This window comes from Mustela putorius, unplaced genomic scaffold, assembly GCF_011764305.1.
Source record: "Mustela putorius furo isolate JIRA1106 unplaced genomic scaffold, ASM1176430v1.1 tig00003985_pilon_pilon_pilon, whole genome shotgun sequence".
NCBI classification, from domain to species: Eukaryota; Metazoa; Chordata; class Mammalia; order Carnivora; family Mustelidae; genus Mustela; species Mustela putorius.
Genome location: NW_025422125.1, coordinates 1546254 through 1572030, shown reverse-complemented (window position 1 = coordinate 1572030; position 25777 = coordinate 1546254). Strand labels below are relative to the sequence as shown.

At 37.4% G+C, this 25777-nt stretch overlaps 1 protein-coding gene across 1 annotated transcript in view; it reads left to right on the top strand.

Moving 5' to 3' along the window:
• The window catches only part of LOC101679362 (oligophrenin-1), a 307195-nt gene that overhangs the window by 35412 nt on the left and 246006 nt on the right, over positions 1–25777 (top strand). Inside the window, exons 3-8 of the mRNA XM_045071280.1 lie at positions 7063–7173; positions 9676–9780; positions 11517–11646; positions 14320–14420; positions 18417–18508; positions 24664–24742. Of these exons, the coding sequence (XP_044927215.1) occupies positions 7063–7173; positions 9676–9780; positions 11517–11646; positions 14320–14420; positions 18417–18508; positions 24664–24742 (618 nt within the window). The remainder of the gene's footprint in view (positions 1–7062; positions 7174–9675; positions 9781–11516; positions 11647–14319; positions 14421–18416; positions 18509–24663; positions 24743–25777) is intronic.

Here is a 25777-nt window from a genome sequence, read left to right as displayed (position 1 = left end):
TATTCCCGTCTGCCTGACCTCTGGCCGCGCTCCAAGCTCACCGAGCCTGCGACCGGTTCAAGGTAACCCTGAGCTGCGAGCTTACTGTCGGCTCTGTCTCTGTAGCCGGCTTTCCAATTCCAGTACTCGCAGGCTCTGCGACACTCAGACACCCCCGATCCTTCTGTGACCCTGCGGAACCTGAGGCCACGCTGACCCCCCGGCTTCACCCCGGTTTATCCTCTGGAGCGATGTCCCTCAGCAGAACAGACTTTTAAAAGTCCTGATTTTGTGGGCCATTGCTCCGCCACTTCCTGGGAGCCGGCCCCTCCCCCCGGGGTCTCTCTTCCCGTCGCTTTGGACTCACTTCTCTGTCGGTCCTACCTTTCAGAAAGTGGTTGTTTTTCTGTTTCCAGATTTGCTGTTCTTCTTCTCTTCAATCTGCCGATGGATTTTCAGGTGTTTTCAATCTTTAGATAAGCTATCTAGCTGATCTCCGGCCAGCTGAAATAGTCTCAGCCTGCTACTTCTCCACCATCTTAACTCCTCCCCCCTGTTCTTTCTTTTATTAATGCATTGTATTATATTGTTTGATTTTCGGATGTTGAACCAACCTTGCAGTCCTGGGATAAATCCCACTTTGTCGTGGTGAATAATCCTTTAATATACTGTTGGAGTCTTTTGGTTAGTGTTTTAGTGAGAATTTTCGCATCTGTGTTCTTAAGGATATTGATCTGTAATTTTTTTTTTTTTTTTTGATGGTATCTTTGTCTGGTTTTGGGATGAAGGTAAATGTTGGTCTCAAAAAATGAGTTTGGAAGTTTTCCTTCCATTTCTATTTTTTGGAACAGTTTCAGAAGAATTGGAATTAATTCTTTAAATGTTTAGTAGAATTCCCCTGGGAAGCTGTCTGGCTCTGGACTCTGGTTTGTTCGGAGATTTTTGATGAGTGCTTCAATCGCCTTACTGGTTATGGGTCCGTTCAGGTTTTCTATCTTCCTGGTTCTGTTGTGGTAGTTTATATGCCTCTAGGAATGAATCCATTTCTTCCAGATAGTCAAATTTGCTGGCATATAGTTGCTCTTAATGTGTTCTTATTATTGTTTGCATTTCTTTGGTGTTGGTTTTGATCTCTCCTCTTTCATTCATGATTTTATTTATTTGGGTCCTTTCTCTTTTCCTTTTGAATCTGGCCAGGGGTTTATCAATCTTATTAATTCTTTTAAAGAGCTAGCTCCTAGTTTCGTTGATTTGTTCTATTGGTTTTGAATTGTTTTAAATTTTTTTTTGTTTTATTTTGCTTTGTTTTGTTTTTTGTTTCTATTCCATTGATTTCGGCTCTGATCTTTATTTTTTTCTCTTTTCTGCTAGGTTTAGGCTTTCTTTGTTGTTCTTTGTCCAGCTCCTTTAGGTGTTGGGTTAGTTTGTGTATATGAGACCTTTCTTGTTTGTTGAGAAAGGTTTTTATCACTCTATATTTTCCTCTCAGGACTGCCTTTACTGTGTCCCACAGAATTTGAACCATTGTGTTTTCATTATCATTTGTTTCCATGACATTTTTCAATTAGTCTTTAATTTCCTGGTTGACCCATTCATTCTTAGAAGGATGCTGTTTAGTCTCCATGTATTTGGGTTCTTTCCAAATTTCCTCTTGTGATTGAGTTCTAACTTCAGAGCATTGTGGTCTGAAAATATGCAGGGAATGATCCCAATCTTTTGATATGGGTTGAGAACAGATTTGTGACCCAGGATGTGATCTATTCTGGAGAATGTTCCATATGCACTAGAGAAGAATGAATATTCTATTCCTTTGGGATGGAATGTTCTGTATATATCTGTGATGTCCATCTGGTCCGGTGTGTCATTTAAGGCCTGTATTTCCTTGTCGCTCTTTTGCTTGGATGATCTTTCCATTTCAGTGAGTTTTTTTAAAAGTACCCTACATTATTTTATTATTGTCAATGTGTTTCTTTGATTTTGTTATTAATTGATTTATATAGTTGGTTGCTTCTATGTTAGGAGCATAGTTAATTAAAATTGTTAGATCCTGTTGTTGGACAGACACTTTGAGTATGATATAGTGTCCTTCCTCATCTCTTATTATAGTCTTTGGCTTAAAATCTAATTGATCTGATATACGGATTGCCACCCCAGCTTTCTTTTGATGTCAATTAGCATGGTGAATTGTTTTCCACTCCTCACTTTAAATCTGGAGGTGTCTTTCGGTTTAAAATGAGTTTCTTGTAGACAGCATATTGATGGGTTTGGTTTTTTATCAATTCTGATATCCTGTGTCTTTTGCTTGGGGCATTTGGCCCATTTACATTCAGGGTAACTATTGAGAGATATGAATTTAGTGCTATTGTATTGCCTGTAAGGGGACTATTATTGTATATTGTCTGTTCCTTTCTGGTCTACTACTTTTAGTCTCTCTCTTTTCATAGAGGACCCCTTTCAGTATTTCTTGCAGAGCTGGTTTGGTGTTTACGAACTCTATTTTAGTTTTTGTTTGTCTTAGAAGCTTTTTATCACTCCTTCTATTTTCAGTTATAACCTAGCTGGATATAGTATTCTTGGCTGTGTGCTTTTCTCATTTAATGCTCTGAATATATCATGCCAGTTCTTTCTGGCCTCCCGGGTCTTTGTGGATAAGTCTGCTGCCAATCTAATATTTTTAAGCACTGTATGTTACAGACTTCATATCCTGGGATGCTTTCAGGATTTTCTCTTTGTCACTAAGACTTGTCAATTTTACTATTAGATGATGGGGTGTGGACCTATTCTTATTGATTTTGAGGGAGACTCTCTGAGTCTCCTGAATTTTGATGCTTGTTCCCTTTGCCATTTTAGGGAAATACTCTACAATAATTCACTCCAATATACCTCCTGCCCCTCTCTCTCTTTCTTCTTCTTTTGGAATCCCAATTGTTCTAATATTGTTTTGTCTTATGCTATCACTTATTTCTCAAGTTCTCCCCTTAGGGTCCAGTAGTTGTTTGTCTCTCTTTTGTTCAGCTTCTTTATTCTTTGTCATTTGGTCTTCTATATCACTAATTCTCTCTTCTGCCACATTTATCCTAGCAATGAGATCCTCCATTTTTTAGTGCACCTCATAAATAGCTTTTTTAATTTCAACTTGGTTAGATTTTAGTTCTTTTATTTCTCCAGAAAGGTTTTTATTTCTCCAGACAGGTTTCTCTAATATCTTCTGTGCCTTTTTCGAGGCACACAAGCACCTTGAGAATTGTCATTCTGAATCTACATCTGACATATTATCAATGTCCATATTGATTAGGTCCCTGGCCTTTGGTACTGCTGCCTCTTATTCCTTTTTTTTTTTTTTTTTTTTTTTTTTTTTGTGGTGAGTTTTTCAGTCTTGTCATTTTATCCAGGTAAGAATGTATGAAAGAGAGAATAAAATACTAAAAGGGTGGCAATGACCTCCATAAAATGTGCTTTATCTAAATCAGAAGAGACCCCAAATCCTGGGTTGCGGGGGAGAAGGGGTAAAAAGAAGTTCAGAACAAAAAATTAAAAAAAGAAAAAAATATATATATATATTTTAGACTGGTGGATAGAACAGGGTCACCCACTTAATTTTGGGAGTATTTTGGTCTCTTAAAAGAAACTACCTCCCAAAATTTTAAAGAATGAAAAACATATATAATGGTAAACACAATGAAGGGATGCAATATGAGTATAAAGTTGAAAAACTTTTTAAAAAAGAATTCTAAAAAAGGAATTGATAAGTTGTGTGATAAAATAAAGACAAAGAAAGTGGAGAGAATTTCCTCAGGCTGCAGACTAGAACAAGGCCCTGTGTTAGATTTATGTTATATTTTGATCTATTTGAAGAAGTTGTTGTATCCCAAAATTTTTTAGAATAAAAAAACCCGGTGTGTATACAAAAAGTAAAGTTAGATATTATGAAGGATAAAATATGACTATAATAATGAAGTTTCAAAAAATAGTTTTTGAAAGGTATTGTTAAGACAAACTAGTTAAAAATGTTAAAAGAGGAAAGGGTAAAAGTTAAAAAAATTTAGCAGAAGGAAAAAATAAAATTAAAAAAAATTAATTAACTTTGTACAAGTAAAGAATCATGGGGTAAAGCCATGAATGCCATGCTTTGCTTTCTCCTCCTCTGGAATTCCACTGTTCTCCTTGGTAAATGAACTGGGTTGTGGCTGGATTTCCTGGTGATATTGTTGGGGAGGGGCCTGTTGCAGTGATTCTTAAATGTCTTTGCCCAAGATGAAATTGCAACGCCCTTACCAGGGGCCAGGCTAAGTTATCCACTCGGGTTTGCTTTTGGGAGCTTTTGAACACTTTCTGTAGAGTTCCAGAGGACAGGAATGAAAATGGCCGCCTCCCAGTCTCCAGCCTGGAGGAGCCGAGAGCTCGGGGTCCCACTCCTCAGTGTGCCTTCGGAGAAACATGCTCAATCACTCCCATCTCCCTGGCCTCTGGCTGCATTTCGAGCTCACCCAGCCTGTGACCAAGCATCTCTGTCTCTGGCACACAGCCCTGCCTGGAGTCTCCAAACTCAGCAGATCCCTGTGTTCTTCCAGGGGTGTCTCCCCAGATCTTGTGGGGTCCCCACTTACAGAGCAGTGGCCTTTGCCACAGATCACAATTTAAGGTATCCCTGAGTTGAGAGCTCCCTCCTCAGCTCCTTCTCTGTAGCCAGCTTCCCTGGTCTAATACCTGTGAGCTCTGTGACACTCAGACACCCCTGATCCTTCTGTGACCCTGTGGGACCTGAGACCAGGCTGTCCCCATGTGGGCTCACCCTGGTTTAGTCTCTGGAGTGATGTTCCTCAGTGGAGCAGACTTTTAAAAGTTCTGATTTTGTGCTCCATTGCTCTGCTGCTTGCGGGGAGTCGGCCACTCCCCCCACGGTCTATCTTCCTGTCGCTTTGGATTCACTTCTCCGCCAGTCCTACCTTTCAGAAAGTGATGGATTTTCTATTGCTAGAATTACTGCTCTTCTTCTCTTCGACCTCCTGTTGGATTTTTGGGTGTTTGGAATGGTTTGTTAAGTTACCTAGCTGATCTGCTACCTGATGTTGTCTCAGCTTGCTACTTCTCTGCCATCTTGACTCCTCCCCGCTCTTCTTCTCTTTATGTTGGTATGCATTTCTCACATTGTTTTCACTATTTTTGAAGAAGTTCTTATTATATTTCTTGGGTCACAATTTTACTAGCAACACATTCCTCCATATTTTGTTTGTTTGAGAAAATCCTTAATTCTTCTTCACTTTTGAAATATAATGTCACTGGATACAGAATTCTCAATTTGTGATTTTTCTTTCAATATCTAAAATATCTCACTCTACTCTTCTTTTTGCATGGTCTTTTGAGAGAAATTCTATTTTTACGCATCTTTAGATAAGGTGTTTCTTCTTCTTCAAGATTTTCTCTGTCTTTAAATTTGTGTTATTTGAATATGATATGACTACATGTATTTTTTTTTTTTTGTATTTATACAGCTGTTTTCTGAGCTTTCTCAATCTTTTGTTTGGTACCTGTCTAATTTTGGAAAATTTTCAGTCATCACTTTAAGTATTTCTTATATTCCATTTTTCCCTCCTTTATATATCTTATACCTTTTATAATTGTCCAACATTTCATAAATATTTCTGTATTTTTGATTCTTTTTTCTCTTTGCATTTCAGTTTTTGAAGTTTCTATTAAACATACCTTCAGGTTCACTGATTTTTTCTGTAGTCTTTTTTAGGCTGTCGATAAGCCCATTCAAGGCATTCTTCATTTCTGCTATTGTTTTTGATTACTTGCATTTCCTTTTGATTAATACTTCAAGTTTTCATATATCCACATATATTATTCACATGTTCTTGTGTGTTTTCCTCTTTTTCAATTAATGCCTTTGCTGTAATTTCTGGTATAATAGTTCCACTATCCACTATCTTGACCTTATCTAAGTTTGGTTTTGATGTTTGTTCTTTTTTTCTAAAGATTTTATTCATTTATTTGACAGAGAGAGAGAGAGAGAGAGGGAGATCGATCACAAGTACGCAGAAAGCTAGGCAGAGAGAGAGACGGGAAGCAGACTGCCTGCCGAGCAGATAGCCCATGTGGGGCTTGATCCCAGGACCCTGAGATCAAGACCTGAGCTGATGTCAGAGGCCCAACTCACTGAGCCACCCAGGTGCCCCTTGATGTTTGTTCTTCATCTTCAACTGGTTTTTGTTCTTGAATGCCTTGTACTATTTTGTTGAAAGCCAGGCATGATGTTCCAGGTAAAAGGAATTGAAATAAATAGGCCTGTAGTATGAGGCTTTATGTTTACATTACTAGGAGTTAGGCTGGGCTTAGTTTGCTTTTCGACTATGCTTGGTTTTTTCTAACTATTGTTCTGAAGCCAAAATTTCCTCTGGTATTTTTTTTTCTGTTTTCCCTGTTGTCTTTTGCTTTCTTTAGAGAGGTATTCTTTTTTTCTTTAAAAAAATAATTATTTATTTGAGAGAGAGAGAGAGGAAGAGGGAGTGAATTTGGGGGGCAGAGAGGAGTAGAGGGAGAGAATCTCAAGCAGACTCTCTGCTGAGCTTGGATTCGGATGTGGGGCTTAGTCTCATGATCCTGAGATCATGACCTGAGCTGAAAGCAAGGGTTAGACACTTAACTGAGCCACCCAAGCACCCTGAGAATTATTCTTAAATAACTGGTAGTCTAATTTCTGCTTCTGTGCTTCTGCTCTGGTAATCTCTGATTCTCTATTTTCAACTGTCTATCTAATATTGGAGGCAACTGTTTTCCTTCTGACTTTACTTCTCTGTTGTTTCTAAGGGGAATTATTCATTTTCAGTTTGTTCATCATTTTTCTTGTGAGGATGGGTGAGGTAACTTTCAAGATCTTTAATTGTTGAACCAGAAATCAGAAGTTTCACAATGATCACTTTTTAATTCTTGGTTTATAATTCTCTGTCTGTAAAATAAATGAATAAGATCATTACTTGGTGGCTAAATTCTCCCCTAGCTCTAGCATTCTGTTGAGTCCATAAGCAGTGACTTGCAAAAGTGACTGTGCTGTTATGTGACATTTGCTACTCTTCTTTACAGGCAGACCTCCAGGTGGACAAGGAGAGGCAGAATTTCTTTGAGTCCTCCCTTGATTATGTATATCAAATCCAGGAAGTTCAGGAGTCCAAGAAGTTCAACATTGTGGAGCCAGTAAGTTCTATCTGTTGATGAATAGTCTAAAAATATTTACCAAATACCAGGTAAATATGGAGAACTTTGACCATAAAATTGAGATTTCAAAGATGCTGAAGGATATTTAATGCTTAATAATGAATGTCAAGAAAATAAACACAGTAGCTTGGGTTGCTCTTGCTCTCTTACTAACAGTATTTTCTCTCTCTTCTTTACCTCTACTCCTCTGCCTTTTTTTCCTCTCCCATTTTCTGTCCCCTCAGCTATGATTTTTCTTTCCTTCTCTTTTTTGTTTCCTTTCTCCTTTTCTCCCTTCTTTGATTTCTCTGACACCCTTTTTTTTTTTCTCTTCCCTTCCTTGCTCTCATGCTTTCATAACACTTTTATAGTGCCTATAATATGCCTGTCAATTTCCTAGGAGCACATGTCCCTTGCACTTAATGACTTCCTATTGTACTATTTTTACTTTGATCTTCTTTATTTTCTAATTACATCTCCTTGACTATAAAAAGGGTGTGCTTTGATATGACAGCTATGTTGAATTTTAATTCTTAGTAAAGAAAATCTAGAAAAAATTATAGGAAAAAACAAAAATAACAAATTCCCATACAGAGATAATCACTGTTGATATTTTGGCATTTTCTTTCCAAAATTTCTGTATTTGTTATATTTCTCTCTATATATATGTCTGTCTTTGTACTTTAGATGTGGATGTATGTACACATGTGTGCAGGTCTGTTTACACATGTATATATTTTTCACATGAACATGTATATGTATATACATGTATACATGTATATGAACATGTATATCTGTGTGCAACCAAGTGTTTATTTATTTATACAAAAAACAATTAGCTTCTGTTATATGTCAGGCACTGTGCTAAGCACTGGGTATCTTATAGTGAATAAGACAAACTCTGTTTCTGTCTTCATAAAGACTACACTCTTATTGGGTAGACAGAAGGGAAAGAAGAATATATATAAATATAACTAATTGTAAGTTATAATAGGGGCTAAAACAAATAACAAGAATGGGCAACTACTTTAGATTAAGTGGTCAAGGAGGAAGTCTGAAAGTATCACTTAAGATAAGTTCTAAAGAAAGAGAGGATGCAGCCACATGCATAATGGGGAAATAATATTAAAGATGCAGAAAAAAACACATGTGCATGATCCTTAAGTTAGGAAAGAATGGTGTGCCTGAGGAATGAAAATGTTAGTGCCTTTAGATATAGGTAATAGAAAAGGAGACTGGCAGGAAATAATGTATGATAGGAAGGCATAGGACTTGTAATCATGGTAAGGAGTTTGGATAGTAGTCTAAGTGTAGTGGAAAACCATGGATATAAGTTTTTTAATCAGGATATGATATAAGCTGATTTGTTGTGTGTGGAGAATGGCTTGGAAGAGATCAACAGTGGAAGCAAGGAATCCAATTAGGAGGCTACTACAGCAGTCTAGGCAAGAAAAGAGCTTGGTTTGGGTTAGGGTGCTGAAAGTGGAAACAGAAAAGAATGGCTGGATTAGAGATATATTTTGGTGGTAAAACTGACAGAATTTGGATTGAGATGTGAGTGGAAAAGAAATCAAGGATGATTCTTTACTTTCTGGCTTGACTGAGTAAGTGGTAGTGTCATTTCCTGAGATGAGAAAGCTTGGAAGAGAAACAGAAAGATTGTGTATATGACAAGGTATGTAGTATACAAACCCAATTACATTTATATATAAATAAATGTATATATGTACATGTGTATATATATGTACCTTTGTTGTGTTTTTGTGTATACATAGTTTGTGTTTATATGTATAATATATGCATGTGTATATGCATATTGTGTATCTTTGTGCATATTTACATATACCTATCCACTTATTTTCTAAATAGAATAGAGAAATTATTACTACTTCCTATTATTATACTTTATTATTGCCAGAAGTGAGCATTATTGTTTAAAGGTTTGTATTTCATAGATGAAATCATATTTTCATTGTTTTTCTGTGTATTTATTAATGAATTTGAATATTTGGAACATTAAAAAAATTAGTTATTTTATGTCTAATTCTTAAACCCCTCTGAAATATTTTTAATTTGAAAATGGGTTCATACTATTTGAATCTTTTAGCATTAGGACATTCTTCATTAAGGTACATACTTTACTCATTTATTCACCTATTTTTTTTTTTTGCCCAACAAATATTGATCAACTATTCTGTGACAATTCTGAGGATATAGAGAGAAAATGCACAGTCTATTCCACATGGTCCAAACAATGAATGGTTTTATATGCTATCTGGAAAGGATTTGAATGAATACATTTGTTAGTAGTTCTTGTTTTCTGGAACTAAGTTCAACATAAATGTTTAATAAGAGAATAGCTATGTGTAGACCTGCTTGTGTTTTCATGATTACTTTTAACACTATACTTGGTATATGGAGTTTCTTTTCCAAGTTTCTTTTTCCTTTATTTAGTAATGAGAAGGTACTGATGATGAAGTTATTTTTACACATTTCCCCTAGGTTTTGGCCTTTCTTCATAGTCTCTTCATTTCCAACAACTTGACTGTGGCGCTCACGCAGGATTTCCTCCCATACAAACAGCAGCTCCAGCTCAGTTTGCAGAATGTGAGTTTGCATGTGGATTTCTTCACCTGTCCCTGCATTCCAGCTGGATCTCAGCTGCAATGACCTTGATCTTGAAATTCCAGCTTATTGCATTCTAGCCAATTTGTCAGGACATACTAATGTGGATCATAATTATTTTAGTATGCTTTCTCTTCCAGTTTCAACTCTTACCAGTTTTTGAGGCTTATTGTTGTTCAAACCTACCCTTCTACCCTCTGACACTTATATCTATCCAGTAAACATTAAATGTTGCTAATTTACTGCATCCCTCTCAGATCAGAACACAACTATGGGCTTGTTTAAGCACAGGTTTTATGCTACTTCCATGTTGGTCAGTCAAGGCACTTGTGAGTTTTATGACATGAATGCCCATTTTTCCCTCTCTTCCTTTAAATTATATATAAAGGTTTTATTCACCTTCTTTCCCATGCTGGTTCTTATAGATGGCCATAGGCATAGCCTTCCCATCTTCGTAACATATATATTTTTTCTCATTTGTTTATTTAACCCACTATTCAGTGAATGGCTATGGATATAACATATACTCTGTGCCAGGCATGGACATACCATAATGAAGTATGTTAGGTTTTCTGTCCTCAGGGAACATACAGTCTCTTGCAGGAAAGATACATAAACACTGGAACACACCATAATTCCTTGTGATATGTGTTTGAATAGCATCAAGACCAGAAATTTTAAGGAAGCACAGAAAGTGGAACATTTGACAGCCTGACACAGAGAAGGCATCGCTGAGATAGTGACTTTGGACTAGTTGTTACATTACATGAAATTTGTAGAGTATTTTTATACGAAAAAGTTGCTAATAAGGTTGTTAGTGGAAAATAAACTTCACCTGGTTGTTTAGGAGGATCCTGACTTACAGTTGTTTTGTTTCTTTCTATGTGGGTACTCATCTTCACCAGAATGTGAGTCCCTGACTTCTATGGATTTTTAAAATCTTCCTATAACCAGGTTAATCATTTGAATCTTCCTCCAAATAGAACTTGAAAAGTATGAGTTTAATAGCAATGTTTTGTATCTGTGTATATGATGAACTCATTCACAAGATAATCAATAGTGTGGGCCTAGCAAGATAGCTAGCTCAGATCACCTTTGTGACTGATGTAACAATCTTGAGACTGGACATTAAGAACCTATCTCTAATGATTTTCATACCCACATTTCAAGCAGTGTTTTGCTATTGTGTTTTAGTTGTGCAGTTTTAAATAGATTCCTTCTTACCATTAGTTTTTGTTATTAACATCTTCAAAGATAGCACCTTGTCATGTATTTTATCCTAATAAGCCAGAATTTGATTCAGAGTCAAGTAGGCAGTAACTTTACTTGAGGCAGAGCTTAGAAGTTGCCATGATAATATTACCTTTGAAAACTTTTACAATTTCCTATTTTGTAAAGCAGAGTTCAGTCTGGCGCTTAGAATTCTAAGAACCTTTATTTATTGGCTTATGTGATTTCCATTAGAATAAAGTCTCCCAGATGTATTTTTATGGTTATATTGCTATTTATGTTTCTGTTTCCCTTTTAGTCTTTGGCACTGTTAATCTCGTAAAGTTGTTTTCTAGTCACGATGCTATTCAACATTTTTGTTGTTGTTTTTGCTATGTTGTAGCATATTATGCAAACCAAGAAAACTCTGCACTGGATCTATAACCAATAAGTGCTTTTTAATAACCATGGTGATAATGAGAATAATTATGATGATAATGTCTTCACAGACAAGAAATCATTTCTCCAGTACCCGAGAAGAGATGGAAGAACTTAAGAAAAGGATGAAGGAAGCTCCCCAGACATGCAAACTTCCAGGACAGCCTACCATTGAAGGCTATCTCTATACACAAGAGAAATGTGTGTGGGAATACAGGGATACACACTGGGTTTCAGTAGGCTAGCACCTACTGCCACTTGGCATCTCCAAACTCCAGGCACCCATATTGTTCATAGACCCCTGACAGCTATACCTCTTTGGAGAACAGTCTGGGAACAGAGGGAAAAAAGGAAAAGGAAGGAGAAATTCGAGGGGTAGTAGTTAAGGATTTGTCTTCTGAAGACTTGGGGATGATAAGATCTAAGGTTTTTCTCTGTGATCCAAAGTGGGGATTGTTAATTGTTTAATCCTTCTGATGACTATGACTGGGGGGGAAAAGGAGGTAGGGGAAAGAAGGCAGAAAATTGGTATTTATTATACCTACTATGTACCAGGCATGGTGCAAAGTGCATTAAATATACTATCTCATTTAATCTTTAAAACCACTTACCATACCATTTTACTTGAGGCCACTGAGGCTTATAGTGATCACTAGTTGAAAGCTACCCAATGATATGTTGGCAAATTGAACATAATTAAAAACCATCAACAACAACAACAAAAAATTTACCCAACTATCAACTAGCAAGCCTGAGTAAACTCAGTTCTATGAAATGCCAAAACCTATCCTCCTATCACTATACCCTATACCTTCCACTGCCTTAGGAATACATGATTGCTCTTAAAGCAGTAAACAACAACCATTGTGCTTTCAGTGGGCAGGACAGTTGTTCATTGCTAACGAAGGCCCATGGATTAACTTCTCCATTCACTGAATATTGCAGAGTATTTAAGCCTTCCTACTTCCTAAATTACTTTATGAAAACTTATGTGTGCTCTTTGATTTCCTTATGAACTATGACCCAATGGTTTCAAAGCCTGTGGTTTCAGCCCTGCCCAGACTTATTATACCTGAGAAGAAGAGGCAAAGGAGGCTATTTACATGTTACCAGTGACAAAAACTACTGCAATTCACAAAGCATGGCATTCAGGCAGTGATAGTATCATCTTTTCTTCTCTAAGAGAAATTAACTTCTGGTGGTTTTCAAACATATGTTCTTTAATCTCTTGGGTTTATCTCTACAACTGTGCATTGCAGAATTTCTCAGTCTCAGTGCAATTGACTTTTTGGGCTGGGTAGTTCTTTGTTCTGAGAGGGGGGTCATGTACATTATAAGATATTTAGGAGCGTCTGTGGCCTGTCCTCACTTTATTCTAATAGCATTCATAGGTATGACAACCTAAAATGTCTCCAGACATTGCCAAATATCTCTTTGGCAAAATTGTCCTTGGTTGAAAACTACTGCTATATTATAAATGATGTGGGAATAATGATTTTCTAATCTTGGCTCTAATATCAACTAGCTACGTGGTGCTTCTGTGCCCCAGTTTTCTAATGTGTCGAATGGATATGATGTTGCTATTCAGTTGAATGTTTACCGAACATCCTTTTTGCCAGGCGATATGTAGTGCATTGAGGATTTTAAAAAATATGAACCAATCTTATTTTTTTTGAAATCCAACATTATTTTTATTTTTATTTATTTTTAGTTTTTGTTATTCTTTTATTATGGTCTGTTAGTAACCTTCAAGAAGTTCATAGTGTGATGAGGAAGACAGACAACTATATCAAGAATTATAAAGAAATGTGTTGAACACTGCATTTGGGGCATATATTGAAGGGCTTTTTTGAGGAAGCAATGTTTAAATTAGGAATTGAATTATGAGTGGAAGGTTGATAGACAAAAAAAGGGGGGAATTCCAGGTACATACCATTGCATGTTACTCAGGCACAAAGGTATGAGGATGTAGTTAATTTTCAGGGTCATAGTTTGCAAAGAATAGCCCTGGTATACACTTTCCATCCTGATGTAATTATTAATAGTGACCCATTCACTCTTAAATATGTATTGAATTTGGACTAAAAATATTTGGTCACCTGTTTATTTGGTAACTGAAAGTAATTCAATGAGACAGGACCATAGAGGGTGGCAAATGACAAAGTAGGAAAGGTAAATGTCATATTAGGAAGGGTCTTGTGGGCCAACATGAGTTTAGAGACAGTGGGGAAGCCATGCAAGATTTATAAGAAAAATGATATAATAGACATCAGTATTTAAAAAATAATTCCTTTAGCTAAAGAATAGAGAATGGACTGGAAAGGAGTGATCAGAGATGGGAGCAATCAGAGAGAAGGTCACTGTCATAATTAATTAGTGAAATGTTCAATTTTTATTTTGTTTGAAGTAGATCATAAAACATTATAAGGAATTCAGCAATAGGGTCCTGAACTAATTCAGTTCTAGAAGGGATGGAGAGAGGAAACAGCTGAAGGAGAGACATGTGGGAAAAATAATGAGCAGTTCCCAGCCACCAGTCAAAAGAGACAAGTTACAGGGAAGAAGAAGCAGAAGATTACACATGTTTCCAACTCATACAATAGGATGAACAGCAGAAGCGTTTAGAAGAGACATGACAAAAAGAGTTATTTGGAGCAAGCTAGAGCAGATATGGAAAGCATTTGATGAGGATTAGGATCTCTGTATGTGCTGTGCATCAATAGCCCACAGGGTTGGAGTTCAGGGGAAGATTAGAGCTAGATCCAAAGCCCTGTGATTATGAAGAGCAGGCTATACCACTTCCATCTTAGGAGTGTATTGACCAGACAGCCAAATGGATATAGTCTGTCAGCTCACTTTTGCCTATCATTGTAGGGGCTTTGGGAATATCCTGGGTGAAATATTACTGCCAGTATGAGAAGGAGACCAAAATGCTCACCATGACACCTATGGAGCAGAAGCCAGGTGCTAAACAGGTCAGTTCTTTTGTGTGCCATATTTTTTGAAATGCATCTGTGACTGTATCTTAGAAAAGAGTATATCTTGACTTAGTTTCAAAGAATCAAGTCCAGCATGGTTATGTGAAGCCATGATTTTGTATGTTCCTCTTGACACAAATTTGCATTGGGCCAGCTACTACTCAGGTGAGTGAAATATGTCTGTTAATTATGTCAAGCCTTCTGAAAATGCCTGTGCTTTTTCAGATCATTTATTAAATTATTACAAGTTCTTGTCACATTGTACAAGAAAATTTGCAAGAATATGGATGAATTGCAAGAGGATAGTGTTACTTGCCTTTAAGAAGTCTCTACTTCTTAGGATTCTTAGGATTCCTTTAAATAGCAAGTGTTTAAAATATTTTCTGAAATTCCTTGTTTTTTAGAGAAGTATGTCTGTTTCCTGAAGTTAGAATAATCTGTACCCCCTATTGTATATAATTTTCAGATATATTTAAGCAGGTAATGCTTCTTCTTCTGTCCTTCAAACCTTCCCCATCCCCTAAAATGTCAAGATGAGTTTAACACACTAAGAAGATAGTTACTTACCTGGAAGAACCTAATCTTATATATTACATACTATACTATACTTACTCTACTATGCTATAGTATATTATATATATGACAACACAGCCAAAAAACTTATTCTGTTATCTCACTTTTTGCCTATCTTTGGAAATTCTGTCTCTCAAGGGTTTATTAAGATAAAAGCTGATAGAATATTCATATTCTAAAAGTAGTTTAGTGTGTCCCTTTAAACTGTCTCTCAGACTGGGTTGTAAGGCATTATTTTTAAGGATTTCTATTCTTTATAAATTGTTTACAAAGTCAAACAAGGTTCATTTTGTTAGCACTGAACCTTGGTGGCATGAAAAAACCTAATTTTGGTAGGCAGAAATTTGGAGAAAAACTGGGCCATTCTGTCTCCTTTGCTGGTGCTTTCCCTGGAAGATCTCTCTTGTGTGACTTGTTCACAGAAAATTAGAGAGGACTGAGATTTGGTGTCAGGCTATAGAAAATTGCCTTTTTTGTCTTGAACCCAGAATTTTGTCATTCAGTTTTGAATGGGTATTGGAGATGGAATGCACCTCTAATGAAGGATACCAAATAGGGTTTCCAGAACCCTCATCCATGCTTCTATATGGGCCAGTTACTCATTCTTGACTCCAAAACTCTTCTTAGTTTCCAGTCTGTTAATTGCCAAAGTACCTTCCAAGTAGTTTCATTAAATTTATCTTGGTCTCTATCACAGCATTTTTTCCATTTCTGTCGGTACTTAGCTGATGTATCTTATTGACTAGTGCTTATAAGCACTGTCCTGTAGTTTCTTCCTTTCCTTTTCCTACACACATTTCTTTCCCAGTCCCAGACTTTAAAATAAGCTGATTAGGCCCTTTTCTGCTCAAGCACTTACTGAAAAGCTCAAGACAGAAGCAGTCATCCCACTTTCATATCCTCCTAGGAGATGAGCACAAGCTCTCCTTTTAGTTTTTCTTTCCTTCTTCCCTTTTCATTGAGTGGCTGCTTGTAAAATTGCAATAGTCAGCCTAAGCAGTTTTAATATGGGATTCCTTATGGAGTGGAAAGAATAACTTGGTTCTCTATTTAGAAGGAGGGGAAGGTAAATTAGTAACTTAAATTTCCCTAAAATGAAGTTGGAAATGATTTCTTCTTGTCATTTCTCTCAGTTCCTATTCCTGGTTTGTGTTTTAGAAAGGTAAATAATACAAGGAAGTGAGACTATAATAACACCATAAAATCCACTATTTATTGACATCTACGTGTGCCTGGCACTGAGCTAGACACTTTTGGTCAAGCACTTCATTTACTTTCTCAGTATGCCTGTTAAGTATTAGTAGTTCAGTTTGAAGACGGATCCCTCTTTCTGATTATGGTACTTAACAGTGTTCCCTACTAGTTCAGCCTATCAACTTCCACTTTTGTTGTGCTGCTCATTTTATAGGTTATCTTCCCAAATTCTCTTTTATAGGATCCCCATCATTTCCCTGTCAGGCAGTTGTAGTAAGAGGAAGGAGTGCTATCTTTTGACTTTCAACAACTGGGTTTAAATCCTACCTCTATGACCTAGTAGCTTTTTGACCCCAAGTAAATTGTGTAATATTGCTCAGTATCATTTTCCTCATCAGAAAAATGGCAAGAATGATACTGTAGTTCATAAAAATTTCTTGGGCACTAATCATTCCTAGATCCTAGAGATAAAAAGATAAATAAGATGCTGCCCATGCCCTTGAATTCTCAGTCAGTTGGGGAAATAAGGCATGAAAACGGGAAGCATTAATATAATGCGCAAAATACATAGTGAACAGTGTATGGGATTGGGGAAGAATTTTGGAGGAAATTAAAGCTGAACTGCAGTATGTAGAACAATTATGAGTTTAGCCAGACCAAGAATATAGATAAAGTCATTGCAGGTGGAGGAAACATTATTTGCAGTTATGGAGTCATGAGAGTTATGACATGTGTGAAATGAGAGCACTTCTGCATGGATGGGGCATAAAACAGATGGGGGTGGCTAGGGGTAATTTGGAGTAATAGACAGGGCCTAGGCCCCTGAGCTATGATGCCTCTGAATCTGAGAGAGTTGAGAGTTTAAAGGGGGAGGGTGAGTATATGATGCTGTTAGTTGCTGTCATCCTGAAGGACTTGTAATTCTTGATACCCTCAGTGTTAGGGTAAATAAGGCAGATTGAAGGATGAATTTAGAGTTGAGTTTTTATAGTATAGGGGCAGTAAAAGGGTAGGCCTGAAAGGGAGTTGAGTGTACCAATAAGAAATAAGTATTACAAGCAATTAATGAATTGTCGAACATAACATCAAAAACTGATGATGTATTATATATTGCCTAACTGAACATAATAAATAATAAATAAAAAAGTATTGTTTGATCAGTTGGATCAACTGTATGGACCAGTTTGGGTGGCATAGTACCTAGACCCAGAACTGACACTTGGGAATTATTTCTGAATTTCTGGCATCAAAGTGGTTGGCATTTTTCCCATTTTATAGATTGTGAAGTTAAGGTTCAGAGAGGAAAGTCATTTGCTCTGGATTGTAAGCTAGTAAATGGAGTAACTGAAACAAAACCCCAAATTTTAAACTTCCTAATTTAATACTATTTCCACTATACTGACTTGGGTGACTTTAGGTAAGCCATTTTACCTCTCTGAGCTTTATTTACTTCTTTCTAAGGGTTGTTATGAAGAAAGTTGGTTTAAAGATACCTAGCATAATGTGTGTCAAATAGTAGGTAATTGTTAAGTGTTTCTTCTCTTTCCTATTGTCTCTGTTGAGATAATAGAGGGAAACCGAACAATGTTGGATTGGGAAATTTTAATCTGTGGACACAGCAGACTTCAATGGCCTTATTAAGTGACCATAAGACTAAGGTGGGCTACGCTGTTTTGCATATATGAAATACCAAATGGAACTTTGTAATATATAAATTTGCTCATTTTCTGTACTTCTGCCTATCTTTGGAGAGATTGCTTTTGTGATTTCTGTCTTCCTGAAGAGTCTGGAGGTGGGGAATGAAACTGTTTCTCTCCCTTCCTCCATCTGCCAGTTTAATGGAAGGAAGGCTGCATAAGGCCACTCCCAACCTGCAGGTTTTATGAAAATTTTATTCAGTACACTTAATGCCATTTGGTCAGCCCATTTGTCCTATATTCCCCTTATATTATGTATAATGAGCTTCCTATTTAATCTACCATGCTAAAAAAAAGAGTACTGACCTACCTGTAGCATTTTGTCCTGGTCTCAACCATTAATTACTGGAGCAAGAAGAAACCCATCTGCTGTAAATACTGTTTGAAGGGACAAGGTTCTTGGTGAGGCCAAACATTGCTCCTGCTGCCCTGACTGATGCCTTCCAACTGACTGAGGCTACTGCAGGAGGCATAAGAAGCTTCTGTGCATTTTTTTTCAAATTGGCTATTAATCCTTCTCTTATATCAGGGGCCTTTGGACTTAACCCTGAAGTACTGCGTGAGGAGGAAGACAGAGTCTATCGACAAAAGGTTCTGTTTTGATATAGAAACTAATGAAAGGTAAGCTGTGCTAGTATGAATGGGTAATGTCCTCATGTACCAGGTGCTAAGCCTGAGTAGAACTTTTATTTTCCTCTGTCATCTCTTGTGATGAAAATGAGCAAATCTATTTATGACATTATTGTCTTGGCTCTTCTGGCTGCTGTTCACAGGGGTCCCTGTTAGACCTGGCCCAGAACTGACTGGAAACTTCAGTCAGCTTTGCCTCACCTCCTCTAGGCAGAATAAATCACTCCTAGGATTTAATTTGCTATCAGATATGCAATGGTCAATTTTCAGCAACACTATAAGGACAACATAACAAAACTCATTGTTTTTGTAGTATCAAGTTTAGATATTTAAATTCTAGTTAGTTAACATATAGTATGATATTATTTTCAGGAGTAGAATTTAGTGATTCATCACTTATATACATCCAGTTCTCATTATCACAAATGCCCTCCTTAATACCCATCACCCATTTAACCCCCCCCCCCGCCAGCAAACTCCCCACCAGCAACCCCAGGTTGTTCTCTAGAGTTAAGAGTCTATTTCCTATTTTGCATCTCTTTTTCCTCCATGTTCATCTGTTTTGTTTCTTGAATTCCACATGAGTGAAATCATATGGTATTTGTCTTTCTTTGACTGACTTACTTCACTTAACATAATACTCTCTAGCTCGATCCACTTGGTTGCAAATGGCAAGATTTCTTTCTTTCTTTCTTTCTTTCTTTCTTTCCTTCCTTCCTTCCTTCCTTCCTTCTTTCTTTGATGGCTGGGTAATATTGCAGTGTGTGTGTGTGTGTGTGTGTGTGTGTGTGTACACCATATCTTCTTTATCCATCCATCAGTCAATAGATACTTGGGATCTTTCCATAGTTTGGTTATTGTTGATAATGCTGCTATAAATATTGGGGTGCATATATTACTTCAAATAAGTATTTTTGTATCTTTTGGGTAAATACCTAGTAATATAATTGCTAGATCATAGGATAGCTCTATTTTTAACTTTTTGAGGAAATTCCATATGGTTTTCCAGAGTGACTGCACTACATTACATTCCCACCAGCAGTGTAAGAAGGTTCCCCTTTTTCTGCATCCTTGGCAACACATGTTGTTTCCTGTATTGTTAATTTTAGCCATTCTACAGGTGTGGGATGGTATCTCATTATAGATTTCATTTGTATTTCCCTGATGATGAGTGATGTTGAGCATCTTTTCATGTGTTAGCCATCTGGATGTCTTCTTTGGAAAAAATGTCTATTCGTGTCTTCTGCCCATTTCTTAACTGGATTATTTGTTTTTTGGTTGTTGAGTTTGAGGAGTTCTTTCTATATTTTGGATACTAACCCTTTATCAGACATGTCATTTGCAAGTATCTTCTCCCATTCAGCAAAATTCATTCTTTTATCTCCTAATATAACATACAAGAACAAGTGAATTAGAACACCTTTTTAAGGGGAGATAGAAGGGATGGAGGGTGATAGTGATATTGGGGAGTCTTTTTCCCCCACTTGGTGCAAACATGATACAGACTTCTACTTTTCAGGTAAACTGGAAATAGTTGGATTATCAACTTTCTGATTTCAGTTAAGGCTTTCAAACTTTGTACTATGTTGTATTTGTTTCTCTCCAGTACCCCCTTTTTGTTTTCTGGATCTGGGCAGTTTTATCGGAGGTGCATTTAACCTTGAAATTTTAAAATTAGAACATTTGGAGTTACTTTGGAGGAAAGCATATTATGCAGGTGAGAGGTTGATCCAAAATTCAGTGAATAAATGTTACTATATATTATTTCTTTCTAGTATTTCTATATATTGTGTTCTGCATAGTAGAAGAGAATTTTAAAAAATGGTCAGATTCCTAGAAAGGCACTTAAAGGTTGAATTATAATATCATATGAACAAAACTATCAATGAATGGAATTATAAAGATTATACTAAGAGATGAGGGCTTTGCTTTTTAGTCTGGTAATAAGTAAAAAGTCCATTTCCCCATTTGAAATTTCTATTTGTCAATCCATATGATTTCTTTGTTAAAAATGGATTGTCCTGACCAAAGATGGTTGTGATAGTAAACATTGTTACTGGAAACCATGCAGCTGTCACTTATTTTTCCAACAGCTTCAGGCTGTTGAACTATACTTCTATATACTGCAGAAAATGACTGTTGAGTTTGGCTTTTTTTTCATGAACCTTTGTTGTCTTTCGCTATGTATCATCAAGATGCTTAAAAGAAATTAAAATTTTCTGTGTCCAGTTTCATTCTGATTCCCCTTCAGCTTAAATTTGCAAGCTGTATGCAAATAATATCCCCATAGACTCAAAGCAGTTACAGACAATTTGGCCCTGAGATTATGTGCTGGGAACTGTTTATCTTTATGATGATAATGATGATGATGTTATGTTAGTCCTCATACAGTACATCATTAGTTTTTTATGTAGTGTTCTATGATTCATTGTTTGCATATAACACCCAGTGCTCCATGCACTACATGCCCTCCTTAACACCCATCACTGGGCTCACCCATTCCCCCACCTCCCTCCCCTCTAAAGCCCTCAGTTTTGTTTCTCAGAGTCTGCAGTCTCTCTTGGTTCGCCAGTTTATCTTCATGTATCTTCTACCTAGTGGTATGCATGGCTCATGATAGGTACTAAATTTGGCGTGTGTTTATTTATTTTTTAATATTTTTTCAGTGTTCCAAGATTCACTGTCATGCACCACACCCAGTGCTCCATGTATTTATTTTTAAATGCATTTTCCCACCCCATAACACTGGGGAATTCTGAGACTAGAACCCAAGAATTAAAGTTTTGCTGTGTCTATGATTTTAATTACCACATATTGGGCACATAAACAACATTCACTCATTTAATCCCCCTCCCCTATTTTACCGGTGAGGAGAATGAGACTTGAATATGTTAAGTAAGTTGCCCAAAGTCACACAGTGGCAAGGCTGAGCTCAAACACCCATTTATAGTTCTTCAAGGTCCATGTTGTTGTTGTTGTTGTTGTTTAATTTTGTTCCACTGTCTTATAAGGAGAATAAACATGCTGTGAAATGAAGGGTCAAAATATTAATGAATGGGTGCTGAGGTACCTCTGTGGACATGGAGTTTTCTGAGGGGTGTGGCATCTGCTTTCCTGGCTAGTAAATCTGATATAAGAAACAAAGTCAGCATTCCCAATAGGCATTAGGTACCTATACTCATGTCACTGCAGCACAAAGAACAAAGGACTTCCTGAGTCCCTTTTACTATTTCAGCAATAGAGGGCTTTTTTTTTTAATTGGCTTTGCTGCCATGGTGCCTGGGTGGCTCAGTTGGTTAAGCCTCTGCCTTCATCTTGGGTCATGATCCTGGGGTCCTGGGATCGAGCCTCATATCGGGCTCCTCACTTAGCAGGAAGCCTGCTTCTCTTTCTCCCTCTGCCTGCCACTCTCCCTGCTTGTTTTTGCTCTCTCTCTCTGTGTCAAATAAAATAAATAAAATCTTTAAAAAAATAATTAGCTTTTCTGCCAATATTGAAATCACAGGTTTATAGCTCATAGAGCTTGAAGTGCAATGATAACAACAACAACATAACAACTGCTAACAATAGCCTCCATACCAGGCACTATTCTCAGTCCTTGAAATGCATAATTTCCTTTAATCCTCACTAAAATTCCATGAGGCATGTGGTTTTATCCCATTTTCACAAAAGAAGACAAGGAGACAGAAATGAAGCAATTTAGGTAACATGGATAGCAAATGGTAGAGCCAGGATTCAAACCCAGGAATTCTAGTCTTCAAACCCATACTCTTAACCATTGCATTGTACTGCATATATGCTATATAAGCCTTTTTGTTCTGGATGAGTGACTGGGACCTCAGGAAGTACAGGGGATTTGTCTAAGGTCATTAAGATAGTCAATGGAAGATCCTGGACTAGAAGTCAATGTTCTTTCTACTTTGTCATCCTGTTCTTATAAATATTATTCTGTTACTTTGACTTTCTGTGGCACCTAAGATTCCTCAGTGCTTCTTGGATAATCACTTATTCATTCTTTTAAGCGCTCTGTAAGGTTAAGAGGAGACATACACATTGGATTTTTCATTTCCCAGATAGGGAAGCTGAGTTCCAGAATGTTTTTTTTTTAAAGATTTTATTTATTTATTTGACAGACAGAGATCACAAGTAGGCAGAGAGGCAGGCAGAGAGAGAGAGAAGGAAGCAGGCTCCCTGCTGAGCAGAGAGCCCAATGCGGGGCTCGATCCCAGAACCCTGGGATCATGACCTGAGCCGAAGGCAGAGGCTTTAACCCACTGACTGAGCCACCCAGGCGCCCCCAGAATGGGTTTAGTGTCATATCTGGTCTGTACTGTCTGCTTTTATGTCTGTTGCCCATTTCCTTGTTCTTCCTCTGGCTTTAGGATTCAGGTGTGTAGATGTCTTTACAAGGATTTCTAGACTTTCTAGCCCCATGCGATATATCCAAAAGGTTGGTTATTGGTTAGAGAAAAGTAAACTTGAAAGAATCCAGTGCCCAAAGCCAAGTCCTGGTTTTCAGTTGATTTTGGCTTAAAGATCATTTGGAGTTTTTCTTTTTTAAGATGCACTTGAATGGAGTAAAAGATGGAAAGTCAAATAGGAATCCTATGGTTTCAAAACTGGATGGGACCTCCCAGCTCATCTGGTTCCACACCCTTATAATAAAGAAACTGAGGCCCATAGAGGCCCAGTTACTATTCCAGGCTCTCTGAACTCTTGTCATTGTTTGCACCATTCCATGAGTCAGAGAGGTCTTTTCTTAACAGAAGGAATAAGAGGGACGAGTTTCTCATAATGATGCAGATATACAGAGAATGCAAGGAGACTTTACATCTGCATAATACGATCAATCTGAAATTTTGAGCTTGGTCATGAAGGTTTAAAAAGACCATACAGATTATACCACCTTGGGGTATCTTTGGTTATACATAGCTTACAATTAAATAGGAAAAAAAAAAAGGGGGTTGAGACCATTTTCGATACAGAAAAAGTGTTGTAGCATAGTGGTTAAGAAAGAAGATGGCTTAGCGAAATAAGTCAAGCAGAGAAAGACAACTATCATATGATCTCCCTGATATGAGGAAGTGGTGATGGAACATGGGGGCTTAGGTGGATAGGAGAAGAATCAATGAAACAAGATGGGATTGGGAGGGAGACAAACCATAAGTGACTCTTAATCTCACAAAACAAACTGAGGGTTGCTGGGGGGAGGGGGGTTGGGAGAAGGGGGGTGGGGTTATGGACACTGGGGAGGGTATGTGCTTCAGTGAGTGCTGTGAAGTGTGTAAACCTGGCGATTCACAGACCTGTACCCCTGGGGATAAAAATATATGTTTAGAAAAAATAAAAAAATAAGAAAAAAAAAAAAAGAAAGAAGATGGCTATTGGACCAGAATTCCTACATTTTATATCCTGGTTCTATACTTACCTACTGCATGAACTTAAGGAACACCTCAATGCCTCAGTTTCCCCTTCTGTAAAATAAGGATTCCTACATAGTATCTGCTTTATAGGTTCCTGGGTAGATTACATGAATTAATACCTATAAAGTACTTAGAAACTGGTACCAATCTAGTGAGCATTCAGTAACCGTTATTATTAGTCATAGATTGCTTTAGTCAGCCAGAAGGCCTCCTCCCTGTGCTGAGCCAGCGTGCATGTTGTTGAATTCTTTCCAACTGGAAATACTCTTTAGACACCATAGATGGGGGAAGTAGGAAAGCCGTTTTTGTTCTGTTTGGTTTTGGTGGATGGATGTGCCCATGCTGAATATGCTTACTCCTAGAGCCCAGACAAAACTGCTGCCTTCCCAAAGAGAAAAGTAGAGAGAGCCACAGTTTGTCTCAAGTACAATGGAGCTAATTTAATTGTGTATTATGGTGAAGTGTCTTGGCATCTACCTTCCTATCTCCTTGCCTGACCCTGGCATGACGCTGCCAAGATACCATCTCTCCTAGGGTTCCCAAAGTTACTGTTCTCTAAATGTTCCATTGGTTTTTTGAGTAAAAGAGATTTTGAAAAATTGGAATTCTGTATGTGCCTGCTCAGTGTGATACCTCCCAGGGCTGAGAGGGACCCTAGATCACAACACTCCAATTTCTCAAGTGAGTTTTCTACTTTTAACTTGTCATTTTTTCCCCCATTAGGCCAGGAACCATCACTTTGCAGGCCCTTTCAGAAGCTAACAGAAGGCTATGGATGGAAGCCATGGATGGAAAAGAACCTGTAAGTTGCCTCAGGATACTAGAGAAACCTCAGCACCATAGTACAGTGTGTGAGGGCCCTTAGTGGTTCACTGGGTCTAGGAAAATTAAATAGTCAGATTGTCAGATTCAAAATTTTAGAGCTAGAAGGAATTGTTGACTTGACATTTCTTGTTTAAAAAGTAAGCTATTTTGAGTTCCAGAGAGAGTGAAGGACTTATCTGGGATTTCTCAGAAAAGGCATAACAGTGGGGCGTAAAATTCAGGTTTCTGAGCTTCTTGCTTCAGTGTTACATTATGCAGCTGTGCCCACAAAATCTTTTTTTTTTAAGATTTAATTTATTTATTTGCCAGAGAGAGAGAAAGAACACAAGCAGGGGAGTGGCAGGCAGAGGTAGAGGAAGAAGCAAGTTCCTCACTGAGCAAGGAGCCTAATGTGGGACTCGATCCCAGCATGCTGGGACCATGACCTGTGCTGAAGGCAGACGCTTAACCCACTGAGCGACTCAGGTATCTGACCCACAAATCTTCTTCTTAAGAAAGAAAATTAAGTGGATAACCCAAAAGACCCCACCCCCAAACTAGTAGAACTCATATAGCAATTCAGTAACGTGGCAGGATACAAAGTCAATGTACAGAAATCAGTGGCTTTCTTATACACTAACAATGAAAATACAGAAAGGGAAATTAGAGAATCGATTCCATTTACTATAGCACCAAGAATCATAAGATACCTGGGGAATAAACCTCACCAAAGAGCTAAAGGATCTGTACTCGAAGAACTACAGAACACTCATGAAAGAAATTGAAGAAGACACAAAAAGATGGAAGACCATTCCATGCTCTTGGATCTGAAGAATGAATATTGTTAAAATGTCTATACTGCCTAGAGCAATCTATACTTTTAATGCCATTCCGATCAAAATTCCACAGGTATTTTTCAAAGAGCTGGAGAAAATAATCTAAAAATTTGTATGGAATCAGAAGAGACCCCGAATCGCTAAGGAAATGTTGAAAAACAAAAATAAAACTGGGGGCATCACGTTACCTGATTTCA